Raw genomic sequence first — 27,030 nt, forward strand, 5'->3', positions numbered from 1 at the left:
GGTTGGGATTCGAACCTGTGCCCATATGGGATGCTGGTATCACAAGCTGCACCTCAATGCCGGCTTCCTGTTCGGTACCGTTATTTGTTAAAACCTCTGATCTGGGGCTGGCGTTGTGGCCTAGTGGGTAAAGCTGCTGCCTGCAGTTCCGGCATCCCTTATGGGCCCGAGTGTTTGAGTCCCGGCTGCTCCACTTCCGATCCAGCTCTCTGCTATGACCTGGGAAAGCAGTGGAGGATGGTCCAAGGCCTTGGGCCCCTGCACCCACGTGGAGACCCGGAGGAAGCTCCTGGCTCCTGGCTTCGGATCAGCCGAGCTCCCGCTGTTGCGGCCAATTGGGGAGTGAACCATTGGATGGAAGAGCTCTCTGCCTCTCCTCTGTGTAACTCTGACTTTCAAATAAATAAATAAATCTTAAAAAGCCTCTGACCTGACACATGTACGGTGGCCGTTGTCTTTGTTGACAGAGAACTGGGTCTCAGACTCAGTTTACCTCTGGACAGACTCCGTGGGAACCTGGGTGGGGCCGAGTCAAATTGACGCTGGGCTGGCGGCACGCCGAGAACCACAGCTGTGGCTCACGGGCGAGATCAGAGCCGGCGACAGAATGTTCGATGTGGGTGCTTCTGCAAACCTGCTGTATTTTTTTTTTAGCAGTCCCAAGGTTTTCATTAAAACAAGTGTTTTATGGCTCTGGGAAGCAGCTGGAAGGAGGGGGAGGCAGAGAGAGGACAGAAGCGTGGGTGCTGCTGGCCTGGCTGTGCCCCTCTGGGTCAGGCTGGGAATCAGGTGGGCAGCCCTGGTCGGGGTCCTGGCTGACGGTGAGAGTTGATTGTGACCGCTGGTCAGCAGCATAGGCTGGCTCTGGGCTTTGTCGTGTGTAAACCCTCTGTCCACCTCGGACAGCATGCACAGACGGGCTTTCCAGGGCGGTAGGACCTCACCCAGTGTGGCAGGCGGCTGCTGTCTCACTGCCGCTTTGCCCCAGCATCAGGGCTGTTCCCGCAGTGGGGCAGGCGCCGAGGACCGCCTGTGGTGGGCCTGGTTGGTCAGGGAGGCTGCCGAGCAGCAGTGGGAGTGGGGTGGCCCTGTGAGAAGTGAGGGGTGGTGGCCGGAGGGTTGCTTCCTGGAGCTGGGACTTGGTGTTTGGTGCCTTTCTGATGGACGGGATCGGTGAAGCCAAGTGCTCCCAGGGGAGGTGGCAGTGGAAGAGGAGCCAGAGAGAATAGGGATTGCACGAGTGTGTGTGTGTATGTGTGATTGTGTGAATTGCCTGAGTGTGTGTGTGTGTGTGGATTGCATGAGTGTGTACATGTTTGAGTGTGTATGTGCACGTGTGAGTATGCGTGATGCATGAGACTCCTGTTCGAGATGAACCCTTCTTTCGCAGGGGTCCAGCTGTCGCTCACGGGGAGACACACATGTTCATGGGTTTCCCCTTGAGTCTGTGGTTGAGGTTGACTCAGAATCAACTATGTTCCCTTCTTCAAATGTCTTAGAAAGACACTATTCACATAGGTTTTGGACGTTTGTTTCTTTAATAAAAGGTTTATTGATTTGGAAGACAGCGACACGGAACACGAGCGAGAGCTTCCATCCACTGATCATTCCCCCAGATCCCCACAACAGGTGGGGCTGGGCAGCCAGGAGCTCCATCCAGGTCTCCTGCCTGGGTGGCAGGAAGGCGTGTGCTTGGGCCATCAGCTGCCTCCCAGGGTGTGCATTAGCAGGAAGCTGGATGGGAAGTGTGAAGTAGCTGGGACTCGAACTCAGGCACTTGCATATTGGATGTGGGCGTCTCAAGAGGGAGCTTAACCCACTGTGCCACAACTTCTGTCCCTGTTAGGGCGTTTTAAAATGCACTGGTATGTGTGTGTAACTTTGCCTTTATAAAAAGAGGCTCGCACCGCACGGCCCGTTCTGAGTCTATTTGTCGCGTCTCGTGTGTGTCTCTTCACCCCTGGTGCTGAGGAGCACGTGGGGTCCCCCAAATGTGCTGCCTGCATTCTGCAGAGGGGCTCAATGGGAGGTTTTCAGGCACGCAGGGCACGCTGCTGGCTTGCTGCAGGTTGCGTGGCGGGAATTGGTTACCATGAGTGTCCTGGGGAGCCTGGGCTTCCTGAGGGAGGTTGCATTGCTGTTGTCTGCAATCCCTGTCTGGATTTTGCATCAGCGTCTGAGTGGAGGGGTGGAGACTCGGCCACAGACCGGAGCTGCCTGGGTTTGGCAGGGCTGCGCTGGGGTGGGTTCCTGCTGTGGACCAGCAGGCTGTGCCCCAGTAATCGTGGTGCTGACCTGCCGTGTCCGATGTGTCTGTTCTTCTGCAGGACCCGAGCTACTGGATACAGGTGCACCGCCTGGAGCATGGAGACGGAGGGATCCTAGACCTGGACGACGTGCTCTGTGACGTGGTGGACGACAAGGACAGGGTGAGCGCTCCTCCTGGGAGACAGCTCCCAGCTCCTTCTTCCCGCGACTGGGGAGGGGTGGGGCGTGGGGTCCTCCCCTCTCTGTTTTAGTCACATGGTTAAAGATCCTCAGCTGCGTGAGTTTTGTTTTATAGTATCAAGAATCCTGGCTACCCTAAAGCCAGGGCCTGGTGTGTTGTTTGGACTTGATGCTGAGTTTTGCAGTTGTGAACCTGCAGCTTCTCACATGCGCCCACCGCAAGCTGTCTCTTCCCTGCCATTTCCCGCTGTGCTTCAACCAGACAGCGGCTTTGCTGACGACTCAAGACCCTCACTGCTTCCTGAGCTTCCGTGAGGGGGGAGTTGGGGTCTGGGTTGTGCTCCCAGCAGCTGCCGGTGCCTCGCAGCGGGGGAGTGAGGGGAGCAGACCGCGTGCATCAGGCCCCTCCCTGCCCATGCGCTTGGCTCTCGCAAAGCCGCCCTGTCCACCACTGCTTCCACCCAGGACCGGCATCTCCAGGCTGTAGCGTGCTGCCCACTGCACTTCACGGTGTCCTGGATGGGGAAGGACTGTGAGCGTCTGTGGCGGGTCGTGCGTGTGGAAGTTGGTGGATTCTCCCCTGTGAGAACTTCCAGGGCTGGTTGAGCTCGGCTCACAATGAAACTGCACCGCGGCTCCTGGCCACGGGCGCGGCCGGGTCACGGGATGCCGAGGACCCTGCCGGGCACAGCAGCTTCGGCACACAGCTTCCCCATCAGTGGCCGGGCTGGGAGATGGGGAGCGCCTCGCGCGCTGGTCAGTGCCCCGGCCCTTGCGCCTGCTCTGAGCCCCCGAGCACAGCTGTGGAGTCTTTCCCACTGCCGCGGTTCTCACGACCGGCGCCGTGCCTGCCTCAGAGTTGGCGGCATCTTAGCTGTTTCCCTGCAGCCTTGAGGTATACCAGGTGTCCCGCAGCCTCCAGCGTCCTGGCTCCTCTGGCAGCTGCCGGGGGCCAGGAACACACGGTCAGAGGAGTGTGAGTCGGTGCTGTTTGCTCTGTAGGGGCCGGGCGTCTCTGTGACGCTCTTCTGCCGTGCACGTGTGGTTCAGCTGCAGGCTTACGCGATTGCTGGCTGCTCTCCCAGCTCTGCGGTTAGGGTGCCGGGGCTCACGTGTCCACCTGTCCCTGTTTTTCCCTTCTCTCGTTCTCCTCGCTCAGAGTGGAGCCGGCACAGGTGAGCAGGAGGAAGGAGGTGCCCCCTGGATGCCCAGGGCTCGCCCCTGCTGCGGCCGAAGTGTTTCATCCTCCCGTGTCTGTCGGAGACGGACAGTGAAGACGCGTGAACTGTTGCTGTCTCGTTGCCTCCTTAGCTTAGGTGTGGGCCCTCTCGGTGGGCGCCCGGCAGCCTCCTGTGCCGGAGGGTGCTGGGTGGTAAGGGGGTTACAACCCTGTCCCCTGCCCCCGTGCTCCTGCGAGGGCTGAGCTGGGGGGACCTCCCCGGGCCCAGCATTGCCCACAGTCACGACTGCAGGGTGAGGAGGCTGCGGCCCTGCCATCCCTCCTTCCTCCCTGGGTGCCCGGGGCACATGCCCACAGTCACGACCGCAGGGTGAGGGACTGCGGCCCTGCCATCCCTCCTTCCTCCCTGGGTGCCCGGGGCACATAGGCGCCTTCCACAGAGCTTGCGCTGCAGTGGGTGGAGTCCTGAGATGTGTGTGTTCGGCCGAGCGTGTTTGGAAATGCGTGTGGCCTTATTTTGTGGCCCAGCAGGAGGCCCGTTGGGTGGCCGTCCCCTGTGCACGTGGCAGTCCCACGTGCTCTGCCACTGTTGAGGTCGAGGCGGGCGGTGGCTGGTTACGTCTTAGGGGTGATTTTCGGCAGCTGAGAGTCCTGCAGTCGTCTGTGAACGCAGCTGTGAGATCCCAGGAGAAACCAAGGAGCAGGTACACCATGCTCCTGGAATCAGCCTCCTGCTAGAACTGTAGGATTTCAAAGAAGCACTTAGCGTTTGCATTCTCGAGGAAACTACATTTTATGGAGTCTTTGCGTTTCCTGTGCAAGTTGAGGAGTCTAGGAAACAGTTTGAGACCTTGGCCCGTGAGATGCCGTCTTAGAGCGCTTTTATGTCATGCTGATGGAGATGAGCTTCCGGAGAGAAACGTGCGGGCCCACGCAGCGGACCGCGGCCTGCAACAGCTTTTCCGTCGGTGTCTCGCCCACAGGTTCAAGACTTGGATGTGATTAATTATATTTTCTGAATTAGCTTCTAAGATCTTGGGCTCCATTTTCAGCTGTGGGAAGGAAAGGAGTGAGTGAGCCAGCGCCCGGTCCCCAGGTGCGTCCAGGTGCGTCCTCACGCAGGGGGTCTCTGGCTCCGAGACCCCATTCTCATCGCCCTGGAGCGTTTTCAGCTATTTTTGGCAGCCCGTGCCCGTAAGCATTTAGACACCTGTTCAGCTTTTAGGTTAAGAAGAATTCACAGCATTCCTAAATGCTGCAAATCTGCACACAGCTGAAATGCAGACGCTTCTGGTCCCAGGCACTTCGGCGTGAGTCCTCAGCCTGCCCTGAATTTACCTGTTCTTGCCCTCTGGGCCCAGCACACGGCTCCGGGGTCCAGGTTCAGAATTAGTTCAGATCGGTGCTGGTGTTAGGTTTGGTTTTCTGACACATAGAATGTTAGGTCTACTTGTACCACAGGAATGTTGTTTATTGAAAGGCAGAGTTAAAGAGGGGAAGAGAGAGAGGGAGATCTTCCATCTGCCGGCTCACTCCCCAGATGTCCACAGCAGCCGCGGCTGCACCAGGCTGGAGCCAGGAGCTCCATCCGGGTCTCCCACGTGGGTGGCAGGGGCCCATCACCTGCAGCCTCCCAGTGGGTGTGTGAGGAGGAAGCTGCATTGGAGACGGAGCCGGGACTTGATCCAGGCTCCCTGACATGGGATGCAGGGATCCCAGTGAGATGACAGCCACGGTGCCAGGCCCCGCCCCCACGTCCTGGTCATTGGTGCTGGCTCCACGTCACTGCATTCCAAGGTGCACAAAGCATCGCTGTGTCTGGTATTTTCCACACCTGAGTCTTGGTTTTCTCAAGGGACGTTGTGCTGAATTAGGAACACATGGGGCGGGCAGTGTTGTGCTGTGTTGTGAATTTCTTAATGCTGGGAGTGGGGGAGCTGGGTGCTCTGGACTTCATGTTCATTGATTGTTTTAAAAAGAGAACTTCTTGTTCAGGTTTTGGTTCGTGTGCAGTATGATACACTTTAACTTTTTTTAATTTATTTTTTATTTTTATTTGACAGGTAGAGTTATAGAGACAGAAAGGTCTTCCTTCCTTTGGTTCACTCCCCTAATGGCCTGTATGGCTGGCGCTGCGCTGATCTGAAGCCAGGAGCCAGGTGCTTCCTCCCAGTCTCCCATGTGGGTGCAGGGACCCCAACACTTGGGCCATCCTCCGCTGCCCTCCCGGGCCACAGCAGAGAGCTGGAGTGGAAGAGGAGCAACCGGGACTAGTACCTGGCACCCTAACCAGGACTAGAACCTGGTGTGCCAGCGCCGAAGGTGGAGGATTAGCCAAGTGAGCCACGGCGCCAGCGTGCGCTTTTAATTTTAAGGGCTTTTTCCCCTGTTTAAAGATTTGCTTTATGTATTTGAATAGCAGATTTAGATTTTCCATCTGCTGGTACACTCCCCAAATGGCCACAACTGCTAGGACTGGGCCATGCCGGAGCCAGGAGCTTCCTCCGGGTTTCCCATGCTGGTGCAGGGGCCCAAGAACTTGGGCCATCTTCTGCTGCTTTCCCAGGCCACAGCAGAGAGCTGGATGGGAAGTGGAGCAGCCGGGCCTCAACGGTGCCCACATTGGATGCCGGCGCGGTAGACAGAGGCTTTACCCGCTGCACCACAGCACCGGCCACGGGGTGTTCTTACTGAGACATGATGCCTTCCTGAAGAGGTGCGTTTGGTGGGGTGATTTCCAAAGACACCCACTTTTCCTTCAGCACTGAAATCCACAGGATCTCACAGCGCCTCGATTTTGAAAACGGAAAAAAGTCGTAGGAAAAGGAATGCTTACAAACAAACCCCTTTTGTGTGGCTGTCAAAGACAATGATTTGTCAATGTTACATTTTGTGTCTTCTCCAAGAGCTTGCAAGCTATAGAAGCAAAATCAATGGGCCAGTATTGTGGCCTGGTGGGTTAAGCCACCACCTGTGACACCAGCATCCCATACGAGAGCCTGTTTGAGTCCCAGCTGCTCCACTTCTGACCCAGCTCCCTGCTAATGCACCTGGGAAAGCAGCGGAAGATGCCCAAGTGCTTGGGCCCCTGCACCCACGTGGAGACCCAGGTGGAGTCCAGGCTCTTTGCTCTGGCCTGGCCCAGCTTCATCCACTGTGGTCATTTTGGGGGTGAACCAGCAGATGAGATGGAAGGTTTCTCGGTCTCTCCCATTCTCTCTGTAACTGTGCCTTTGAAGTAATAAGCAAAAACAGACATAGGAGTGCTGGAGGACCACTAAGTACATACCGATTCTGGGTTGCACTTTGGGTTGCAGAACGGGCTCCTGAGGGCTGGGTGTCATTTCTGTGGGATGGGGCCCTGGGACAGATGCAGGAATCCTGAGTACTCCGTGTGCACACCCTTAGTCTGTCTTGGTACCCATGGCTCACACTGGGGTAGCAGGGCTCAGCTGGGTTTCCGTAGGCCCAGTGGGTCACCCTGTCACTGAGGGTGCTCTCGGGGCCCAGTGGTCTGAGAGCCTGGGTCTTCCCCTTCGTCTTCATCTTCTGTGCAGTGGGTGCAGTGTACACCGGCCGTACCGTAGTGCCCAACCTCTCTGCCTCGGGGAAAGCCTCATTTGAGTTTTCAGCGTTTATCTATCTGAAAGGCCGATAGAGAGGGAGGGAGGGAGAGACAAAGAGCTAGAGAGAGATCTTCTGTCCTGTGGATTACTCTCCAGATGGCTGCAGAGGCCAGGGCTGGGCCCGGCCAGAGTCAGGGGCTGGAAACTCCATCCTGGTCTCCCATGCGGGTGCAGGGCCCCAAGCAGCTGGGCCATCTCCTACGGCTTTTCCAGGTGCAGTAACAGGGAGCTGGATTGGAAGTGAAGCAGCCAGGACCCAAAGTAGAGCTCCCCTGTGGTACGCAGGCCTTGCGAGCTGTGGCTTCACCTGCTGCACCGAGTGCCCGCCCCCCGGAAGGCTCATTTCAAATAAGCGGAATTTTCGGAAGCCGCACCTCTGTGTCCCAGAGCCATCCTCCTGAAATCTGCTTTCTGTCCTCAAAACTGAAAGCCGACACAGATTTATGTGTGAACACGGGAGTTCTGGGCGAATATTTGAGGTTGAGATTAAGTGGAATAAGTGGGTTAAAACATGGTGTCAGTACTGAGCCTTGCCAAGTCTCCTCCTACTCCCTTCTCAAATAAAAGTTGGGAGGAGAGACTGCTTAGGTCGGATATTCACATAATATTAATTGAAAACACAGCTTGTGGGAGCGTTTCCTGGGAGAGAGAGAGAGAGAGGTTAGCATTTTTATTGAATCCAGCCAGGGTGTGGAGCTCCTAGAACGTGCCAGGCTTTGCGGTCCCTGCTACCGTGCGACGTGGAGTGGAAGTGGACATGCTCCCTGCTTCTTGGGCCTGAAGTGTCGTTTGCTGTGAGGATAAGAATTAAACTGTTAGAGAAATTAAATGCATAATCACTGACAGTCCCAGCTCTGCAGAGAAGCACCCTGGGAGAGGAGTAACCTGACACCACGACCAAGCTCAGCTGCTCACAGGGCTGGAAGAAGGATACAATCAAAGATTTATTTTATTTATTTGAAAGGTAGAGTTACAGAGAGAGAGCAGGAGAAATCTTCCATCCGCTGGAACTGCCAGGGCTGGGTCAGACCAAATCCAGGAGCCCGGGGTCTCCTGCCGCTACTTTCCCAGGCGCGTTAGGGAGCTGGACCGGAAGTGGAACAGCCAGGACAGTGGAACAAGGCTACAGCCACGTACAGACGTGGCGTGATTGTGTTCCACGGGTGCAGTGTCACGGGTGCTGGGAGACGCTCGATGGCCAGACAGTTGTGACGGGCAGTGAGTCTGGTGTGGGGGGGGGTGTTTCCTGCTTCCCCGCGTGTGTTCTGCACGGCTCTGCCTTTCCTGATTGCAATTTGAAGGCGTCAGGCAGATTTCAGTGGAAACTGTCTTTATTCTGTTTTTAACCTGACTTTGTTAGCCTGGGAGTGCGACTTTGGGCTGAGACCCAGCTCGGGACACCTGCTTCCCACTTTGGAGTCCCTGGGTTCGAGTCCAGGCTCTGCTCCCAATTCCAGCCGGTGGGGGCGGAGGAGTCTGTGGTCGGCCAACAGGGAGGGTGGGAGAGCTCAGCAGAGGCCTGTCCGGGCCTCCCCGCGAGTCGGGGGACCTGGGGCACCCCAGCTGCCCCGCTGCCTCCCAGTGTTCACCGTGGCTGCCCCTTGCTTTCCTGCTGCCCCATAAACTTAGGGTCTGCACTATCGGGGTCCTGGCTTCACCACTGTCCGTTTCTCGAGCCTGGGCCCTAACCTTCGACGGTTGTCCCTTCGCTCAGTGGGGTGGAGGGGCTGTGTGTACCCGACAGCGGGTGCAACAGCGTGGAGTGGGGAATGGAGGGGTGGTGTTGTGTCTGCAGGGAGCCCCTGTGGCAGGGGTGCAGTCGGGATCCAGGAGGCGGTGGGGTTCAGGGTCGTGGGTGGGGGGGTGTGGTGCTAAGAGCCTTACCTGGGATCTGAGCTGTGTTGCCACCTGCAATGAGATGGAGATGCCCCAGTCAGGCTGTGCAGCCAGCGGTTCTTAGATGGCCTCGGGGAGAATGCCTGGTTGCTGGGGGAGCAGGCGGTGAGAAGGCTGCCATCTAGAGGAGAGATGACGCAGGGACCCGCTGGCCTGGGGGACCAGCACAGGTGGGGAGGTGATTTTTGTGGTTGGGGTTTCCCCGATTTCTGGTGGGGGGCAGTGAGGGCCGAGGAGGACCCTGGGATGAAGTGGAGGGGGCGTGGAGGTTCTGTGTCCTGGGAGCCCGAGAGGCATGGCGGGAAACGCAGGTGCAGGCTCTGGTCAGGAGGTCCTGTTAGGTGTCAGGGAGGCTGTGGGATGTGGCCACTGGGGCTCAAGGCAGTGGAGAGCGATGGGTGTGGCGTTTGTAAAGTAGCAGCAGGTGGTACTGCAAGGTACTCTGGAAGAGCGGCCCCGTGTGGCCAGCACGTGCGGTCCCTCCAGCCTGGCGGCCCCTGCCGGTTCTCCTGATGGCCGCACCCATCACCCAGTGCTAGCCCTCGGCTGCCTGAGGGCGGTCGAAGGTTTAGCTGGGAGGTGCAGTGTGAAACATCACAGTGGAACTCGAGTAAGTTGTCCTGCCTCAAGACATCTCCATCAGCAAGATGTCCAGCTCAGGTTTTGAAAGAAGAACCTGGGTTTGCTTTGAGACCCGGCTGCCGCGGAGAGCTGGTTGAGGGAGAGTGCTTGGCGGGCAGGAGAGGAAGCTGCCGGCACCGGGTCTGCACTTAGCGTGGTCCTCACGGTGTGCTGAGTCTTGAGGGATTTTATTAACATGGGGAGCGTTGGGATACTGGACACGAGTCCGAGGTAGTACAGACCTTCAGTGTTGCGTAAGTGTTACGTCTTCTCCGGCAGGGGACAGCGGGTGTTTCAGCAGCCGCGGAGTTCGTGTGTCGGGCATCGCAGTGGGGCTTCACGAGGCTCCTGGAGAATAGGTTCACTCGTTTGACACCAAAGAACGTTGATACCCACGTGGAATTTTTTCGTGTATGCTTTACGCGGACTTTTGGAAAGGCTCCTCATATGTGTGCATTTCAAAAATTGTTGCACCAAAGTGAACTTTTTAAATTAAAGGAAAGTGTTGGCTGGCGCCGTGGCTCACTTGGCTAATCCTCCTCCTGCGGCGCCGGCGTCCCATATGGGCGCCGGGTTCTAGTCCCGGTTGCTCCTCTTCCAGTCCAGCTCTCTGCTATGGCCCGGGAGTGCAGTGGAGGATGGCCCAAGTGCTTGGGCCCTGCACCTACATGGGAGACCAGGAGAAGCACCTGGCTCCTGCCTTCGGATTGGCCTAGCTCCGGCCGTAGCGGCCATTTGGGGGGTGAACCAACGGAAGGAAGACCTTTCTCTCTGTCTCTTTCTCTCACTATCTAACTCTGCCTGTCAAATAAAAAAAAAGTGTTTTCATCATATTTGAAAGAGAGAGCACGTGTACACGGCACAGTTCTCATCTGCTGGTTTGTTCCCCAGCTGACTGCACAATGGCCAGCCCAGAGCCAGGAGCCAGAAATTCTAACCAGGGCTCCCAGGTGGGTGGCAGGGCCCCAGGGACTTGAACCATCACCTGCCGCGTCTCCGGGTGTGCATGAGCAGGAAGCTGGAGCCAGGAGCCAGTCAGGACTCCAGCTCAGATGGCTCTGATATGGGGCACGGGTGTCCCAAGCGTTGTCAACCCCTGTGCCAAACGCCTGCCCCGCCATGGCTTGTTTTGGAAGGAAAACTCAGGCTCTGTAGTTGGAGGATTATACATACTCTCTGAAAGGCAGCAGGCTATAGACATGTTTATTAAAACACAGCTGAGGGGCCGGCATCCCACATGGGCACCAGTTCGAGTCCCGGCTGCCCCACCTCTCTGCTAATGCTCCTGGGAAAGCAGTGGAAGATGGCCCAAGTGCTTGGGGCCTCTGCACCCACATGGGAGACCCAGAGGAAGCTCCTGGCTTCTGGCTTCAGCCTTTCCTACCTAGCCCTGACTGTTGGGGCCGTTTGGGAAATGAGCCTTTTGATGGAAGATCTCTCTGTGTCTCTCCCTCTCTCTGTAACTCTGCCTTTCAAACAAATACAAACAAACCGAGCCGCAGTGTGTGCGAGGCAGTTCATAAGTTGGTTACACAGGTTGCAGTGAGCAGCTCTCTGTCAGATGTAAGACCATGGGGTATTAAGATGCTCTTGTCTCCCAGAGGGGTGCTGGATGCTGGGTTCCCATTGCAGCTCCCTGCTATGCACCCTGGCAGGCAACAGGTGGTGGCTCACGTACCTGGGTTCCTGCCACCCTGTAGGAGACCAGATTGAGTTCCTGGCTCCTGCCTCTGCCCTGGGGCTTTGTGGGCATCTGGGGAGTGAAACAGCCAATGGGAGCTCTGTCAGCCTCTGTGTTTCTGTGCATCTCAGTGACAAACCCAATGCCCCGCCTTGGATTCCGGGGCTGCTCCCAGTGAATTGGCGCACAGCTGGTGGTAAATTTGTTGTTGATCTTTTTGGGTTTTGAATTAACTGCACTGTGATTGATGTTAATTTGTGCTTTCAAAGTCTGCACTTTTGTACTTGATCATAAGAGTGGGTGAGGAAGATGAAAATGCATAAATAACAGTGCTAGTGATAAAAGGTTTTTTTTTTTTTTATTAATTAAAGCTAATATGTAACAGAATGATGGGGGAGAGAGAGAAAGAGAGGAGAGCACGCGCGAGCGAGCACAATCCATCTTCCATCCACTGGTTCACTCCCCAAAGGCCCACAACAGCCGTGGGTTGGCCAAGCTGAAGTAGGGCCAGGATTTCCACCCAGGTCTCCACATGGGTGCAGAGCCCCAATTACTGGAGCCATCACCTGCTGCACCCCAGGGTGCGCTTAGCAGGAAGCTGGAGTTGGATGTTGAGATGCAAGAGGGGGCTGGCGTCATGGCTCACTAGGCTAATCCTCTGCCTTGTGGCACTGGCACACTGGGTTCTAGTCCGGGTCGGGGCGCCGGATTCTGTCCCGGTTGCCCCTCTTCCAGGCCAGCTCTCTGCTGTGGCCAGGGAGTGCAGTGGAGGATGGCCCAAGTGCTTGGGCCCTGCACCCCATGGGAGACCAGGAGAAGCACCTGGCTCCTGGCTTCGGATTGGTGCGGTGCACCGGCCACAGCGCACCAGCCGCAGCGGCCCTTGGCAGGTGAACCAACGGCAAAGGAAGACCTTTCTCTCTGTCTCTCTCTCTCACTGTCCACTCTGCCTGTCAAAAAGAAGAAGAAGAAATGCAAGAGGGACCTGGCTTTCCCATGTGGGAAGCAGACATCCAAGCATCTTCTTACCCCTGTCCCCACCTCTTACTCACTTATTTTAAGGGCTGACCACAGTAGGAGGGACAACTATGGCACGAGGAACTAGGTTCTCATTAGTCCTCCTTAAGTTGACTGGCAGGTGTCACTTGATTTTTCCCCACCCAAATTGGCATTTGATAGTGTGACGATCTGTGTGTTTGGGCACTCCTTGCAAAGCTCTTAAAAAGCAAAGCTCAGTCAACTTCATCATGCGTGTTCCCCTTCAGTGGAAGCGGTGGGGCCAGACGGGGCCACCGCAGTGCCTGGGGCTGTGTGCAGTGCCGCCCTCTCTTTCTGTGGAGACAACGCCTGCCGAGTCGGAGCACCTGGGGCTGACGCTGGCCCATAGCTCTCGGTAGCCCGGATGACTGCCCGTGGTTGCTAAGGAAACCAGCAGGACAGTGAGGCCTGAGAAAGGCTTGTCGCTGAGGGTCCCAGCACCGGCACTGCTCTCTGCCCCTGATAGCGAGGCTGGAAATGCCACAGTCCCTTTCTGTCGCAACTCGATTGGACTTCATGCTCGTCCCTGTGAGAGAGACACAGAGAGAGAACTCTGACCTGGTTGGGTCACTCCCCAAATGCCCACAACAGCTGGGGCTGGGCCAGGCAATTTGCCAGGAGCCTGGAATAACATCTGGGTCTCCACGGTGGTGGCCCCAGGTATTTGTGCCATATTCTACTGGCTAGCGAGGCGATGAGCAGCAACCTGGGTCAGAATCAGGACCAGGACTCCTGTGAGACGCCCATGTGGCAGGGGTGTCCTGGAAGTGGCTCACCTGCTGTAGAACAGTGCCTGCCGTGCAGTCCAAGAATTCTAGCCAAGGTCGAGAGCAGGTGCTTACAAACATCTGTCCAGTGCCTTCAGTACTGTATCTGTTACAGTTGTAGGTGAGTGTGTGGTGTGCTATGTGCTCACTGCTGTATGTGTAGGTGTAGGTGAGTGTGCGTGGTGTGCTGTGTGCTCACTGCTGTATGTGTAGGTGTAGGTGAGTGTGTGTGCTGTGCTGTGTGCTCACTGCTGTATGTGTAGGTGTAGGTGAGTGTGTGTGGTGTGCTGTGTGCTCACTGCTGTATGTGTAGGTGTAGGTGAGTGTGTGTGGTGTGCTGTGTGCTCACTGCTGTATGTGTAGGTGTAGGTGAGTGTGTGTGGTGTGCTGTGTGCTCACTGCTGTATGTGTAGGTGAGTGTGTGTGGTGTGCTGTGTGCTCACTGCTGTATGTGTAGGTGTAGGTGAGTGTGTGTGGTGTGCTGTGTGCTCACTGCTGTATGTGTAGGTGTAGGTGAGTGTGTGTGGTGTGCTGTGTGCTCACTGCTGTATGTGTAGGTGTAGGTGAGTGTGTGTGGTGTGCTGTGTGCTCACTGCTGTATGTGTAGGTGAGTGTGTGTGGTGTGCTGTGTGCTCACTGCTGTATGTGTAGGTGTAGGTGAGTGTGTGTGGTGTGCTGTGTGCTCACTGCTGTATGTGTAGGTGTAGGTGAGTGTGTGTGGTGTGCTGTGTGCTCACTGCTGTATGTGTAGGTGTAGGTGAGTGTGTGTGGTGTGCTGTGTGCTCACTGCTGTATGTGTAGGTGAGTGTGTGTGCTGTGCTGTGTGCTCACTGCTGTATGTGTAGGTGTAGGTGAGTGTGTGTGCTGTGCTGTGTGCTCACTGCTGTATGTGTAGGTGTAGGTGAGTGTGTGTGGTGTGCTGTGTGCTCACTGCTGTATGTGTAGGTGTAGGTGAGTGTGTGTGGTGTGCTGTGTGCTCACTGCTGTATGTGTAGGTGTAGGTGAGTGTGTGTGCTGTGTGCTCACTGCTGTATGTGTAGGTGTAGGTGAGTGTGTGTGGTGTGCTGTGTGCTCACTGCTGTATGTGTAGGTGTAGGTGAGTGTGTGGGGTGCTGTGTGCTCACTGCTGTATGTGTAGGTGTAGGTGAGTGTGTGTGGTGTGCTGTGTGCTCACTGCTGTATGTGTAGGTGTAGGTGAGTGTGTGTGCTGTGTGCTCACTGCTGTATGTGTAGGTGTAGGTGAGTGTGTGTGGTGTGCTGTGTGCTCACTGCTGTATGTGTAGGTGTAGGTGAGTGTGTGGGGTGCTGTGTGCTCACTGCTGTATGTGTTGGTGTAGGTGAGTGTGTGTGGTGTGCTGTGTGCTCACTGCTGTGTCTGTAGGTGTAGGTGAGTGTGTGTGCTGTGCTGTGCCCTCACTGTGGTGTGTGCAGCAGGTAGGTGAGGTTGTCAGGAGCTGGGCGCTGCCCTCATTGTCTGCAGGTGTCGGTGGTGGTGTGAGTACTACTTGGCTTTGCGTGGCAGTGGTGAGTGTGGTCTGTGAGCCGGTGTCTCTCCGTGCTGCTCCCTCCACCTGAAGCGTTCCTGCCATCTAAGGGAAATCCGTCTTCCCCACCCCCATCCTCTGTCGTGGGAACTGAGGGCAGTGGGCGCATGGACGGACCTAGGTTCCTGTACCTCCTCCGTCTCTGTTTGAAGGTTCCTCTCCTCTGTGTCTCCCAGGGTACTGAAACAGCAGCGATTTGAGCTGCTCACTGTGTGTCTACTTTAGCAAAACCATCCCCACCATCGCTGTATTGCCCGTGGAATCCGGAAACAGACTACTGTTAGCTGCCGTGGGTTTACACTCTTCCTATTGGGACCTGCTGATGTGGGCGGGTCTTTGGGCTGTCAGTCTGTGGGTCATGAGACCTGCGTAGGTGGGCGGGGCGTTTGGCTGTGGGTCCGAGTCCTGTTGGACAGGTCTGAACTGGAAGGCGTTTCTATGTTGCCGCCTGCGTGCTTAGAGAATCCTCTCTTGTGACTGGATTTTTTTTTTTTTACTGTTTTTCTGATAACTGAGGTCTCTCCTGGTCACGATGAACAGATGGACCAGGGGCTGTGCTGCCGTCCATCCAGCCACAGTGGCGTCCACCGTGCGGTGAGCCCACGCCTCTGAGTGGCTGCTGGCGTCCCGGGGAGCTGGGAGTTGAGAGCGGAATTCTTACTTTGACGCGTTGTTGAGGTTGGGGTTGGCGAAGCCTGGCTCCCTGCATTTGCCCCGAAGGAATGTGCTCGTGTCATCTTCCGCGTTGTGCGCTTGGTGTCTCACCCGCCCGCAGCCCGGTGTCAGGAATTGCGGTCTGAGCTACTTGACAGTTGTTTAGAACTCTGGAAAAGTCTGGAATGGATTTGTTTGGGGCGGGAGGGTGAGGAGACGGAGAGTTCATTATGAAGATGAAGGTTTGTTTCCAAATGCAGGCTGGCCAAGGTCTGGGGCATCCGCTCTGGACTTCCTTCCGGTGCCTGCCGCCTCTTCCTGCCTGGGAGAACGAGCCTGAGGCAGATGTCTGGAAGCAGACTTGGGACGGAGGCGGCCCCCTGAGCAGGCAGCGGGAGGGTCTCCTGGGTGTGTGCCTGCGCTGTCGCCCAGGGCCCAGCACGAGGCTGAGTCCCCCTCCGCTGTGCCTGCACAGAGGCCTGGAGAGCCCTCTCGGCTGTGCTGTGTTCAGTGCAGCTCATGTCACCGTGGTTTCTTCCTCCTCAGTTTCAGTGCCTGTGGTGGGCGTGTCGTGGGCGTGTCCAGGCTGGTGTGTGAACCGCCATCCGTGCCCCCGGTGTCCCCTCGCCACTTACGCGGGTGTTCTGGGGCTCGGCTTTCGTTGACTGGTAAAGACGCTGGTGGCTCCTGCCCGCTTACCGTCCCCTCGCCGGGCCTGGTTGGGTGGACACGTGCTGGAAGTCTCAGCTACTGGCGAGTGTTGCAGATCTGTAACGGGCGTGGGAAGCATTTCCAAGCACATTTTCCTTCTACCGCCTGGGCCCCCTGCCCGCCTGAAAATTCTTTAAAAATTAATTTGCTGTCATTTTATTTGCAAGCGTATGAGAGGTGCTTGCACCTGTGTGCACACACAGGAAGGAGGGTAGGGGCTGGAGAGAGAGCAAGTGGGGGAGAGAGAGACGGTGTTATTTATTTATTTATTTATTTTTTTGACAGGCAGAGTGGACAGTGAGAGAGAGAGACAGAGAGAAAGGTCTTCCTTTGCCGTTGGTTCACCCTCCAATGGCCGCCGCGGCCGGCGCGCTGCGGCTGGTGCACCGCGCTGATCCGATGGCAGGAGCCAGGTACTTCTCCTGGTCTCCCATGGGGTGCAGGGCCCAAGCACTTGGGCCATCCTCCACTGCACTCCCGGGCCACAGCAGAGAGCTGGCCTGGAAGAGGGGCAACCGGGACAGAATCTGGCGCCCCGACCTGGACTAGAACCCGGTGTGCCGGCACCGCAAGGCGGAGGATTAGCCTAGTGAGCTGCGGTGCCAGCCCAAGAGAGACAGTTCTTCCAGCTGCTGGTTTACTCCACAAATAGCAGCAACAGCCAGGGCCAGGGCGGCCAGAAGCCTGCGCTCCGTCCAGGTCTCTGAGTGAGTGGCGGGGGCCCAGATGCTCGACCCCTCACCTGCTGCCTCCCAGGTGCGTGCGCAGGGAGCAGAGGTTCTACCCCAGGCATGCTGGCGTGGGGTGTGGGTGTCCCAGGTGGCCGCTCAGCCGCTGTGTCAAGTTCCCGTCCCTCGGCCACCGCATGTCCCGGCAGTGTGGCGGTGACTTCATCCTGCCAGAGGCTCGGACCCGCGCCCGTCCTGCAGCTTCCTGGCGGGACCTGGTCTGGGGTCTTCCTGCAGGCAGGCAGGGCGTTCGGGATGCAGGCGGCCTCTCGCTCGGAGCGGCTGTGCTCCTGATGAGAAGCCTCGCACGACGCCTGCCTCGGAAGGGTCTCCTCCGCCTGTCGCCTCCCCCGGCCTCTGGAGGGGCCGTCCTCGCACAGCTGCGCTGACAGCCCCATCTCTGGGGTGCTTCTTTCTTTGTGTTATTTGAAAGGCAGAAACACAGAGAAAGCAAGACAGAAAGGTCCTCTGTGCGCTGGTTCACTCCCCAAATGGCCACAATGGCCTGAGCTGCGCTGATCTGAAGCCAGGAGCTTCACCTGGGTCTCCCACGTGGGTGCAGGGGGTCTAGGCACTTGCGCCACCTTCTTCTGCTTTCCCAGGCCATAGCAGAGAGCTGGATTGGAAGTGGAGCAGCTGGGACTCGAACCGGTGCCCGTGTGGGATGTGGCTGGCGGCTTTACCCCACTGCACCACAGCGCTGGCCCCATAGGCTTTTTTAGACTTGAGGTGCCGGTATGTCCTGAAGGCTACGGGGTGTGAGAAGCTGGAGCCCCTGCGGGGGCTCTCAGCCCAGCCCCTCCGCCATCTGTCGAAGGCACGTTGCACACAAGAGAGGTCTGTCCATGCCTGGGTCTGAGAGGTGAAGTCCGTGTCCATCCCAAGTCTGAGAGGCGTCCGGTTCAGCCCCTCGGGGCTGGCCTTGAGCAGGAGGGGCTTGTGGGGGAGGGGAAGGCGCAGCTCAGTTCCTTGAGCAGGAGGGACTCTGTGTGTGTGTGTGCGCACGCGTGTGCAGCCCACAATGCAGGTGTCGGGTGTGGAAACGGCTCTGTGTGCACAGCTGTTGGCCCCTGGGACTCTCCTGCCTGCGGTCCCGCTGTGGCCTTGCTGTCCTGTGTGGTTCTCGGTGAGGCAGTTCCAGCCCTGGTGTGCACGGGGTCGGTGTGTGGGAGACCACGCCACCACCATCCCCCAGGCCACCCTGCCCCTGCTTGGATTTTCCTCTGCATTTCAGGGCCATGGGTGTGTGGCCCCATCATGCCCGACACCTGCTGGCTGTGTTGGGTTCAGCCCTTAGCCTCGGGGTGGTGCGCCAGCCTCAAGGCTCCTCTGAAAAGCCCCCCCCAGCCCGTGCCTGCGGTGTACCAAGCTGACCGTGTTCACACTGCCGCTGGGCAGGTGTGCTGCAGGCATGAGTGCTGAGGCTGTGTCCAGCCCAGCCTCCGAGCTGGGGTCAGCCTCGGTTAAGATCAGGGACCTGTAGACGGCACCGCGGCTCAATAGGCTAATCCTCTGCCTAGTGGCGCTGGCATACCGGGTTCTAGTCCCGGTCGGGGCGCCGGATTCTGTCCCGGTTGCCCCTCTTCCAGGCCAGCTCTCTGCTATGGCCCGGGAGTGCAGTGGAGGATGGCCCAAGTGCTTGGGCCCTGCACCCCATGGGAGACCAGGATAAGTACCTGGCTCCTGCCATCGGATCAGCGCGGTGCGCCGACCGCGGCAGCCATTGGAGGGTGAACCAACAGAAAAGGAAGACCTTTCTCTCTGTCTCTCTCTCTCACTGTCCACTCTGCCTGTAAAAAAAAAAAAAAGATCAGGGACCTGTTAGAGATTAGTTCCGAGTGGCACAGCGTCCTCTTGGTCCTGTCACTGTGAGATACGGCAGGGTTTGGTGTAGAGACGTCACCCGTCGTGATCAGAACTGAAGCACTGGCTGAGCCTGGAGCTACGGGTGTGGGCCATGTACACAACCCAGTAGAGGATTCTGGGAGAACCGGTGTGCGGGAATTCCTGTGCTGTGTCTCCCCCCTTCCGGGAGCTCGAGCGATTTTTAGCAAACCTGCACGGGCCTGGGGGTGTGCCCTCTTTGTGGCTTCTGTGGGTGCCTTGGCTGGTGCTCCCTCTGGGGAGCTCCTGTGTGCTGCAGCAGGAGTCACAGACCTCTGCCCCCTGCCCTGTGACCCAGTGAGCCAGTGTGGACCCTGCCCCCTGCCCCGTGCCCCAGTGACCCAGTGTGGACCCTGCCCTGTGCCCCAGTGACCCAGTGTGGACCCTGCCCCCTGTCCCGTGCCCCAGTGAGCCAGTGTGGACCCTGCCCTGTGCCCCAGTGAGCCAGTGTGGACCCTGCCCTGTGCCCCAGTGAGCCAGTGTGGACCCTGCCCCCTGCCCTGTGCCCCAGTGAGCCAGTGTGGACCCTGCCCTGTGCCCCAGTGAGCCAGTGTGGACCCTGCCCCGTGCCCCAGTGAGCCAGTGTGGACCCTGCCCCGTGCCCCAGTGAGCCAGTGTGGACCCTGCCCTGTGCCCCAGTGAGCCAGTGTGGACCCTGCCCTGTGCCCCAGTGAGCCAGTGTGGACCCTGCCCTGTGCCCCAGTGAGCCAGTGTGGACCCTGCCCTGTGCCCCAGTGAGCCAGTGTGGACCCTGCCCTGTGCCCCAGTGAGCCAGTGTGGACCCTGCCCTGTGCCCCAGTGAGCCAGTGTGGACCCTGTCCCGTGCCCCAGTGAGCCAGTGTGGACCCTGCCCTGTGCCCCAGTGAGCCAGTGTGGACCCTGCCCCCTGCCCTGTGCCCCAGTGAGCCAGTGTGGACCCTGCCCTGTGCCCCAGTGAGCCAGTGTGGACCCTGCCCTGTGCCCCAGTGAGCCAGTGTGGACCCTGCCCTGTGCCCCAGTGAGCCAGTGTGGACCCTGCCCTGTGCCCCAGTGAGCCAGTGTGGACCCTGCCCTGTGCCCCAGTGAGCCAGTGTGGACCCTGCCCTGTGCCCCAGTGAGCCAGTGTGGACCCTGCCCTGTGCCCCAGTGAGCCAGTGTGGACCCTGCCCCCTGCCCTGTGCCCCAGTGAGCCAGTGTGGACCCTGCCCTGTGCCCCAGTGAGCCACTGAGGACCCTGCCCCCTGCCCTGTGAGCCAGTGTGGACCCTGCCCTTTGTCCCCCTCCCCATACCTGCACCTCCTCTCCCCCTCCCCCTCCCCGCACCTGTGTTTGCCTGGAGGCAGGGCTCCATGCCTTCCTGGATGCTGGAGATAACCAGGCCTTCTCGCAGGCAGCAGCAGGCTGCCCCCTGGTGTCCGCACTGCAGATGGCCGGTTCTGAGGTCCAACAGTGTGCCTGGGCAGCCCCCTGGGCTGCTGCTCCCACAGCTCTCGCGCGCCCCCTACTGGATCCTCGGGGCAATCACAGGCCAGGGCTGATCTCTGTAAAGCACACGAAGAAACCCAGGCCCTCGGGTGCCACACGGTGGGGGCATGGGTGGTGCCCTGTGGAAGCCCGGGGCCCCTCAGCCTCATGCCAGGCTGCGCCGTTGGGAAGCGTCGTGGCTCGGCGCGGGGCTGAGGGGACGTTGGCTCAGGCTGCAGAGATGAATGCAGGTGCGACTGCTGAGGGAGCCCGTGGGAGCCCGCGGAGTCCTGGGCGCGGCTGTTCTGGCAGCTCTGGGTCCCGTGTCTGCATGGTGCACTGGAGAGACCTGGAAGAAATGAGCGTGGGTGGTCTTCCTTCCGTAACTGTGAGAGTCTTAACAGCTGCTGTGAACGTGATGTCCTCGTTTGGGTGTGATGTTGCCTCGGCTTGCTGTGGTCAGTTTTCGTCTTTGCAAACCCCTTCTCGGAGCAGCTCACGGAGCTGTTTCCCATGAGCCGCCTTGAACGTCTGTCTTGTGTTTTTTTTTTTTTTTTTTTCAATTTCACAGGTGCTAAATGCGCGTGTCTCCTCCTCGCTCCCATGAGCGCTGTGTGATCATGTTCAGATTTATAAAGGTTGTCCGCTTGCTGCCACGGTGATTCATGAAGACCAGGTGTGAATGTGTTAGTTCGCACCTCTGCGCTGACGGGACATGCTTCCTCAGCACGCTGCCGTTACCAAGGGTGCGTGGCTGCGTTCACATGTGGCTGTGTGCATGGACATGGGAGTTTCTGCCCAGGGTCTCGCTTCTTCCCGTCCTGGGGCTGTGTCTATGTTGGAGGGCGCAGGGCCCCCTGGGGAGGCACAGAGGCTGTCCCTGTGCCCTCCGTCATGGCCAAGGTCAGGAACTCCATCTGGGTCTCCCATGTGGGGTCACTGCCGCCTCCTCGGGTGTGCAGTAGGAGCAGGGCGCTGGGACTTGAACCAGGGACTCGATGTGGACTGGGGACACCCGAGGACTGTCTTCACCACCTTCCCTCACCTGCCTCCACGTGTGCATTTTGCTTCTGTCTGTGGCGCTGTGTCAGTACTCTTGCTGGCTCTGCCATGCCAGGTATCCCTGCCACGGGAGGGGAACACGGCCCCCGGGACCCCGCCGTCTGGACTAGCACCCAGTCTGCAGGTAGGGACGTGAGCCAGCTCCTGTGTGTGGCTCAGGGCTCGGGGCCGGCTTGGGGCCAGCTCGGCTCAGGGTGTGGGCTGGACAAGATCAGTGGCCACGTTGACCTTGCTGTCTGCAGGGGTGGCCTTGTTTGTGAGACGGCAATGCCAGGAGCGGGGAGTCCCCATGGCTCCCGGGGCGGTCGCCTGTGCTGTCTTCTGCCCCTGTGTTCCTCTTACCTGCCCTTATTTCTGACCCTGAGGAGTGGTGGTGCTCTGAACACAGCTCCCGAGGCCCTGAGACTCCACGTGAGGAAGTTCCACGGGGCAGGGTTGTGGCGCGGGGGATTCAGGCGGCCGCCTGTGGCACCGGCATCCCAGATGGGAGCACTCGTTCGAGTCCCGGCTGCTCCACTTCCCATCCAGCTCCCTGCTGATGCACCCAGGAAGGCAGCAGGGGATTGGCCAAGCACTTGGGTCCTTACAACCCCCCGGGGAGACCGGGTGGAGTTCTTGGCTCCTGGCTGCAGCCTGGCCCAGCCCTGGCTTTCTTGGGCCTTTGGGAGGTGAGCCGGTGGATGAAGATCTCCCTTTCATGTGTCTCTCTGTCTCCCTTTCTGTCTTTCACGTCCGTACATGCGGCGTAGTGGTTAGGAGCCCCTGCCCCGTGGGGGCAGTGGGTGCTGTAACTGGCTCAGGGCTGGCTCCTGGCTCCGGCTTCCCATTAGTGCAGACTTGGGAGGCCGTGGTGATGGCGCAGGTGACAGGGTCCCTGCCTGGATGGAGCCCCCAGCTCCTGTCTCTGAGCCTCTAGCCCATCGCTGGCTCTTTGCCTGAGCCTAGTGGATGACAGAACCTTTCTGTCTCTGTCCCCAGTGCGTAAGTAACAACCTTAACGGGCGCTTGTTTTGTTGGAAAGACTTTCTGATATTCCACGCATAGATTTTCCCCCTAACACGCGTTTCCCTTACGAGTGGCCATCAGCATTTCTTGGCTTGGAAACTGGCTGACCGTTAGTGCTGTCTCCCTTGCACTCCCGTCTCTTGTCGGGCTGCGGTTTTCCAGGGGTGCTGGGGGCTCGCATGGCCACACGGTGTTTTTTGGTCCTGAGACTCCTACCGGCATGCCCAACAGGAAAAGAGGAGCCATCTCCAGCAGCTCCTGGCCTCGGTGTCTGAAGATGAAATGCGTGGATATTAAGGGAAACCATAAAACATTCATTACCACGTTTGGGGTTTCTTGTAAGACTCTTTGAAGCTGGCTTGACCCTGCTGCGTCGACAACAGTCAATGCGGCTCAGCTCAGCTCAGCAGGGTTTCGTCCTGGGTTCACATGCGCGTCTTGAGACGCGATAGCATCGCGCGGGGTCTGAGACGGACATAAATCAAGCACAGCCCTCGGGTCATGCGGGAGGCGAGTGGCCAGGGAGGAGGAAGGGTTTCTATTTATAAGCACAAGTGTGTGTGTCCCTTGGCTCTGGTGTGCGTCTCGGGTTTCTCCCTGGGGTTGCAGCGTCCTTGTTTCTCCGTGGACGGGGAGGGAGCCAGCGGCGGCCAGGGTCTCCCCGCAGCCCTCTTGGACGGTGTCCCTGGAGGTTTGGGTGTAGTGAAGCTGAGAGTTTGTGCCCTGGTCTCCAGCTGCTGGGTCCACGCCCCAGGACTTCCCTCGAATCGGCCTTGGCAATGTGCAGGGTGCTGGAAGGTGGGAAGCGAGCTCTGTTGGGTGCCCTTGCCTGGAACTGGAAAATAACGGGGACATCGGGGCTGCGTGGCCGTCTGGGGCTCCAGTGGGTGTGGAAGAGAGGACTTCTCAGATTAGAGCTCAGAGATTTCCTAGCCACTGGTTCACTCCCCTAATGCGCTCTGCATCCCAGTCTCCCGTGGCGGTGGCCACGGCCCCACCCTGCTGCCCCGCAGGGAGCACAGCCGGGACCAGGACCTGGCAGCCTGCCGACAGGGGACCTGGGCGTCCCCCGCCGACGGATCACCGCTGCACCAGACACCTGCTCCATAGATTGGTTCCTGTGGTCTCTGCCGTTTGCTTATCTCCCATGCTGGAACCATTCGGGTGTCAGAAGGAAGCCACTGTGGGGCACAGAGCCCTGCCCCGGGGCCTGCCCCCACGGACCCTGCACAGTGAGGCCGCCCCGTCTCCTCCATCCAGCCCTCTGTGTTGTGGGTGCTGGGGTCCAGTGGACAGGGTCGCCGGAGCCCCGCCCACTCATAAGCCGGGGTTTATTTGCAGGAAGGTGGGGACAGAGGCTGTGTCTCTGAGATGTGGTTCTGCTTGGTGCAGCCCACTCAGGTTCCGGGCGCGGAGACCCTGGCTGCTCCGTCGAGAACTGTCCACCCTCCCTCCTTTCCATAGCAGATGCACGGGAGACGAACTCACGCACAGCTCTCGTGATAAAAGCAGATCCTCGCACGGGTCTGCAGAAGGAGGGGCCAGCTGGTGGCTGGGTGGCTGTGAGCGTGCAGATGTGCACGGGCGGGCACGGAATTGGGCGCCGAGGTGCGGCACAGGGCGGGCGCCCGTCCAGCTGAGGGAGGCAGGGACTCCTAGCAGGGTGTCTCTCCCGGTTATTAGCGGCTTAGGATGGTGCTTAGTTTTATGGCCGAATTACCATTCTGCTCTCTGAGGTGGGAAGTGATCTTAATGGCCGTCCTCAATGAGGACCACACTTTATAGCCCTGCTATCATCGAACAGATTAAAGCAAAGTCGTAAAGCACGCGAGCTCAGGGGCCGCGTTGGAAATGCAGTTGGGAAATTATTTGGACAGCAGAGGAGGCTTCAGGGCGAGCGTGCAGAATCCAGTGTGTTACCTGCTGACCGCCGCACAGGGAGACGAGGTTCTCCCTGGACCTGGGCTGGCCACGCCTGCCCACGCGGGATGCTCGGCTGCTCGCGGGCGCTCGCCGACTCATCTGAAAACAAGCGACAGGGTCCTGGTGACGGCTGCTTAGAAAAACAGTCACCTTTTATTTTTTATAAGAATTTGTTCTTATCATAACCACATACTCAGCATTTTTTTTTTTTTTTAAGATTTGTGTTTTATTTATTTGGAATGCAGTTAGGAGGAGGAGGAGTGGAGGAGGAGGGGAGGGTGGGGGAGAGGGAGAGCGGAGCCAGGCTGGAGCCAGGAGCTTCATCCAGGTCCCCCAAGGACCTGGGCCGTCTTCCACTGGCTTCCCAGGCCCTAAGCAGGGAGCTGGGTCAGGACTGGAGCAGCCGGGACTTGAACTGGCGTCGCAGGTAGAGGCTTAGCCCACTCTGCCACAGCACTGGCCCTACACTGTGCGTTTCTAACTTGCGCTTTCATGAAAAGTAGTATTCTGGCATTGTTCCCAAGTCACTCTTTTTTTTTTTTTTTTTTCGTTTTCGGGATTTTATTGACTTATTTTAGAGACAGATGCAGACCCCCCGTGTGCTGGTTCCCTCCCCAAATGCCTGCAGTGGCCAGAGCCGGACCAGGCCGCAGCCGTGGCCAGGAACTGCACAGGTCTCCCATGAGAGTGGCAGGGACCCTAGTGTGTGACCCATCACCGCGGCCCCTGGGTGTGCAGCAGCAGGGCACGGGGCTGGTGCGGAGCCGAGCCCAGGCTCTCCATGGGGCCAGTGCCCGCCCCAGGTCACTGCTGGCATGGGGGCCCTGCCTGCACGGCTGGTACTGGACTTGGCTGGGCTGGGCTGGGCTGGGCTTGCTCCTTGTCATCCTCCAGAGAGCTCATCAGAGGTTTCTTTCCCACTTGGTTTTTAGCCGGAAGTTTCCTCTCAGTGTGGTCAAAGTTTTCTAACCCTAGAACCTGGAGGGGTCGGGACGTGCAGATGCTGTGCGGCCTGTGGTCCGCAGCCCTTCATCCGCCGCCGGCCTGCCTTCCCACCCCTGCCTGCTGCTGTCTCTCACCGGGCTTCCTTGTGTCTGCAGAGGAGGCGTGGAACCCGTGCGTGCCAGGGACCCTGACACTGCGGTCCTGGGCTGTGGGAGCCAGCAGTGCCGTCTTGTGGCATCAGAAGGAACCACCGGGCTGGCGCCATGGCGTAGCCACTAAAGCCACAGCCTGTGACGCCAGCATCCCATGTGGGCACTGGTTGGAGTCCCGGCTCTCCACTGCCGATGTGCCTGGGGAAGCAGCGGCAGACGGCCCGAGCGCTTGGGCCCCTGCATGCACGTGGGAGACCCAGAAGCTCCTGGCTTTGGCCTGGCTCAGCCATGGCTGTTGTGGTCATCTGGGGCGTGAACCAGCCGATGGGAGATCTCTCTTTATGTATCTAACTCTGCCTTTCAATAAAATAAATCTTAAAAAAAAGAGAGAGAGAAGGAGCTGCAGTTGGTGCGTGAGCAGCAGCGAGATCAGAAGTGGAGGAGCTGGGACTGGCACCGGGCACTCTGATAGGAGACGCGGGCACCAGATGTCCACAGCCCCTCCCCCTGGCCCTGTCGGACAAGGGGTCGGTGTCGTCCTGATGTACCCTCGCCGAGGCCTGGTGCACCCTTGTCTGCCATTAGCATACCTGTGAGAGCCGAGAGGGCTCCGGGTCCCATGCTAACAGCAGCAGCCAGCAGTCAACTCTGCGGTGGTTCCAGTAGCCTTCGCTCTTACCGGGTGTTTCTCTTCCATGGGTTGTGCAAGAAGTGAGTATTTTCCCCCCTGGGTCCATCCTACAAATGGCGCAGGTCGATCTAGAGCTGATTTCCGTATCTCAGCAGGTCTGCTGGAGGTGGAGGTTGTGCAGGGACTTGTGACGGCAGGAGGGGACGCGGGCAGTGGGGGCAGACAGGTGAGCTGTTGGTGGCTTTTCTGTCTCACAGAGACCAGTGGTTGTCAGGGTGTGATTCCTGACGTGGCCAGCAGAGGCCGCTGCGGGCCTGTGGTTGGCATTGGGGACTCCCAGGGTCTGCGTCCGACTTGAGAACATTTAGGTTTTTCTCAGACCTTGAGAGCCACGGCGGTGTCATCACAGCCTGGACTGGGCTGTGGCGGGCGCTGTCGCCGCCGAGGGACCCCACTCCCCCACGCCCACCTCCCCCCGAAGTTGAGTTTTTATAACAGAACCGCTCCTGAGATTGAGTGGAGCACTTGTGTTTTTGATGGGATTGTAACGGGCACCAAGAAGGCGAGCGCATGGAGTCCACGACTTCCCGCCGACTTCGAATGTTCCTGAAACGGCAAGGCTTTCTTGGCCACTCTGGCCATCATTGCATTGGAGGGGAGCGTCCCTTGTCCGCTAGAGTGCTCCCTCCTCCGTGTGGTGTCCGGTGCAGCCCCTGTCGCTCACTCTCACTGCTGGGGGCAGTGTGCGACGGTGGGCGTGCTGCTGTGTGTGTGACTGCGCGTGCCTGAGTTCCAGTCTGTTTCACGCCTGCAGACTGCCCATGAAACACCCCTGAATATAAATATAAATATAAATATAAATATATTTGCATGCCAGAGAGACAGAGAAATCTCCCATCAGCTGGTTTTCTCCCCCAGATTCCTACTACAGCCAGGGCCGGGCCAGGCTGAAGCCAGGACCTGGGAACTCCATCCGGGTCTCCCAGGTGGGTGGCAGGGATCCACGTACTTGAGCCATCACCTGCTGCCTCCCAGGGTGCGCATGAGCAGGGAGCTGGGGTCCAGGCAGTCTGCCGTGGGATGCAGGTGTC

At 58.5% G+C, this 27,030-nt stretch overlaps 1 protein-coding gene across 26 annotated transcripts in view; it reads left to right on the forward strand.

The window, feature by feature from the left end:
- PARD3 (par-3 family cell polarity regulator) overlaps nt 1-27,030 on the forward strand; it is a 514,965-nt gene that overhangs the window by 72,602 nt on the left and 415,333 nt on the right. For all 26 annotated transcript variants that reach the window (XM_070056191.2, XM_070056180.2, XM_089312481.1 and 23 more), the window contains exon 2: nt 2,328-2,429. In XM_070056191.2, the coding sequence (XP_069912292.2) occupies nt 2,328-2,429 (102 nt within the window). The remainder of the gene's footprint in view (nt 1-2,327; nt 2,430-27,030) is intronic.

The sequence above is a fragment of the Oryctolagus cuniculus genome, chromosome 13 (assembly GCF_051225735.1).
Source record: "Oryctolagus cuniculus isolate XC-2025 breed Fujian yellow rabbit chromosome 13, ASM5122573v1, whole genome shotgun sequence".
NCBI classification, from domain to species: domain Eukaryota; kingdom Metazoa; phylum Chordata; class Mammalia; order Lagomorpha; family Leporidae; genus Oryctolagus; species Oryctolagus cuniculus.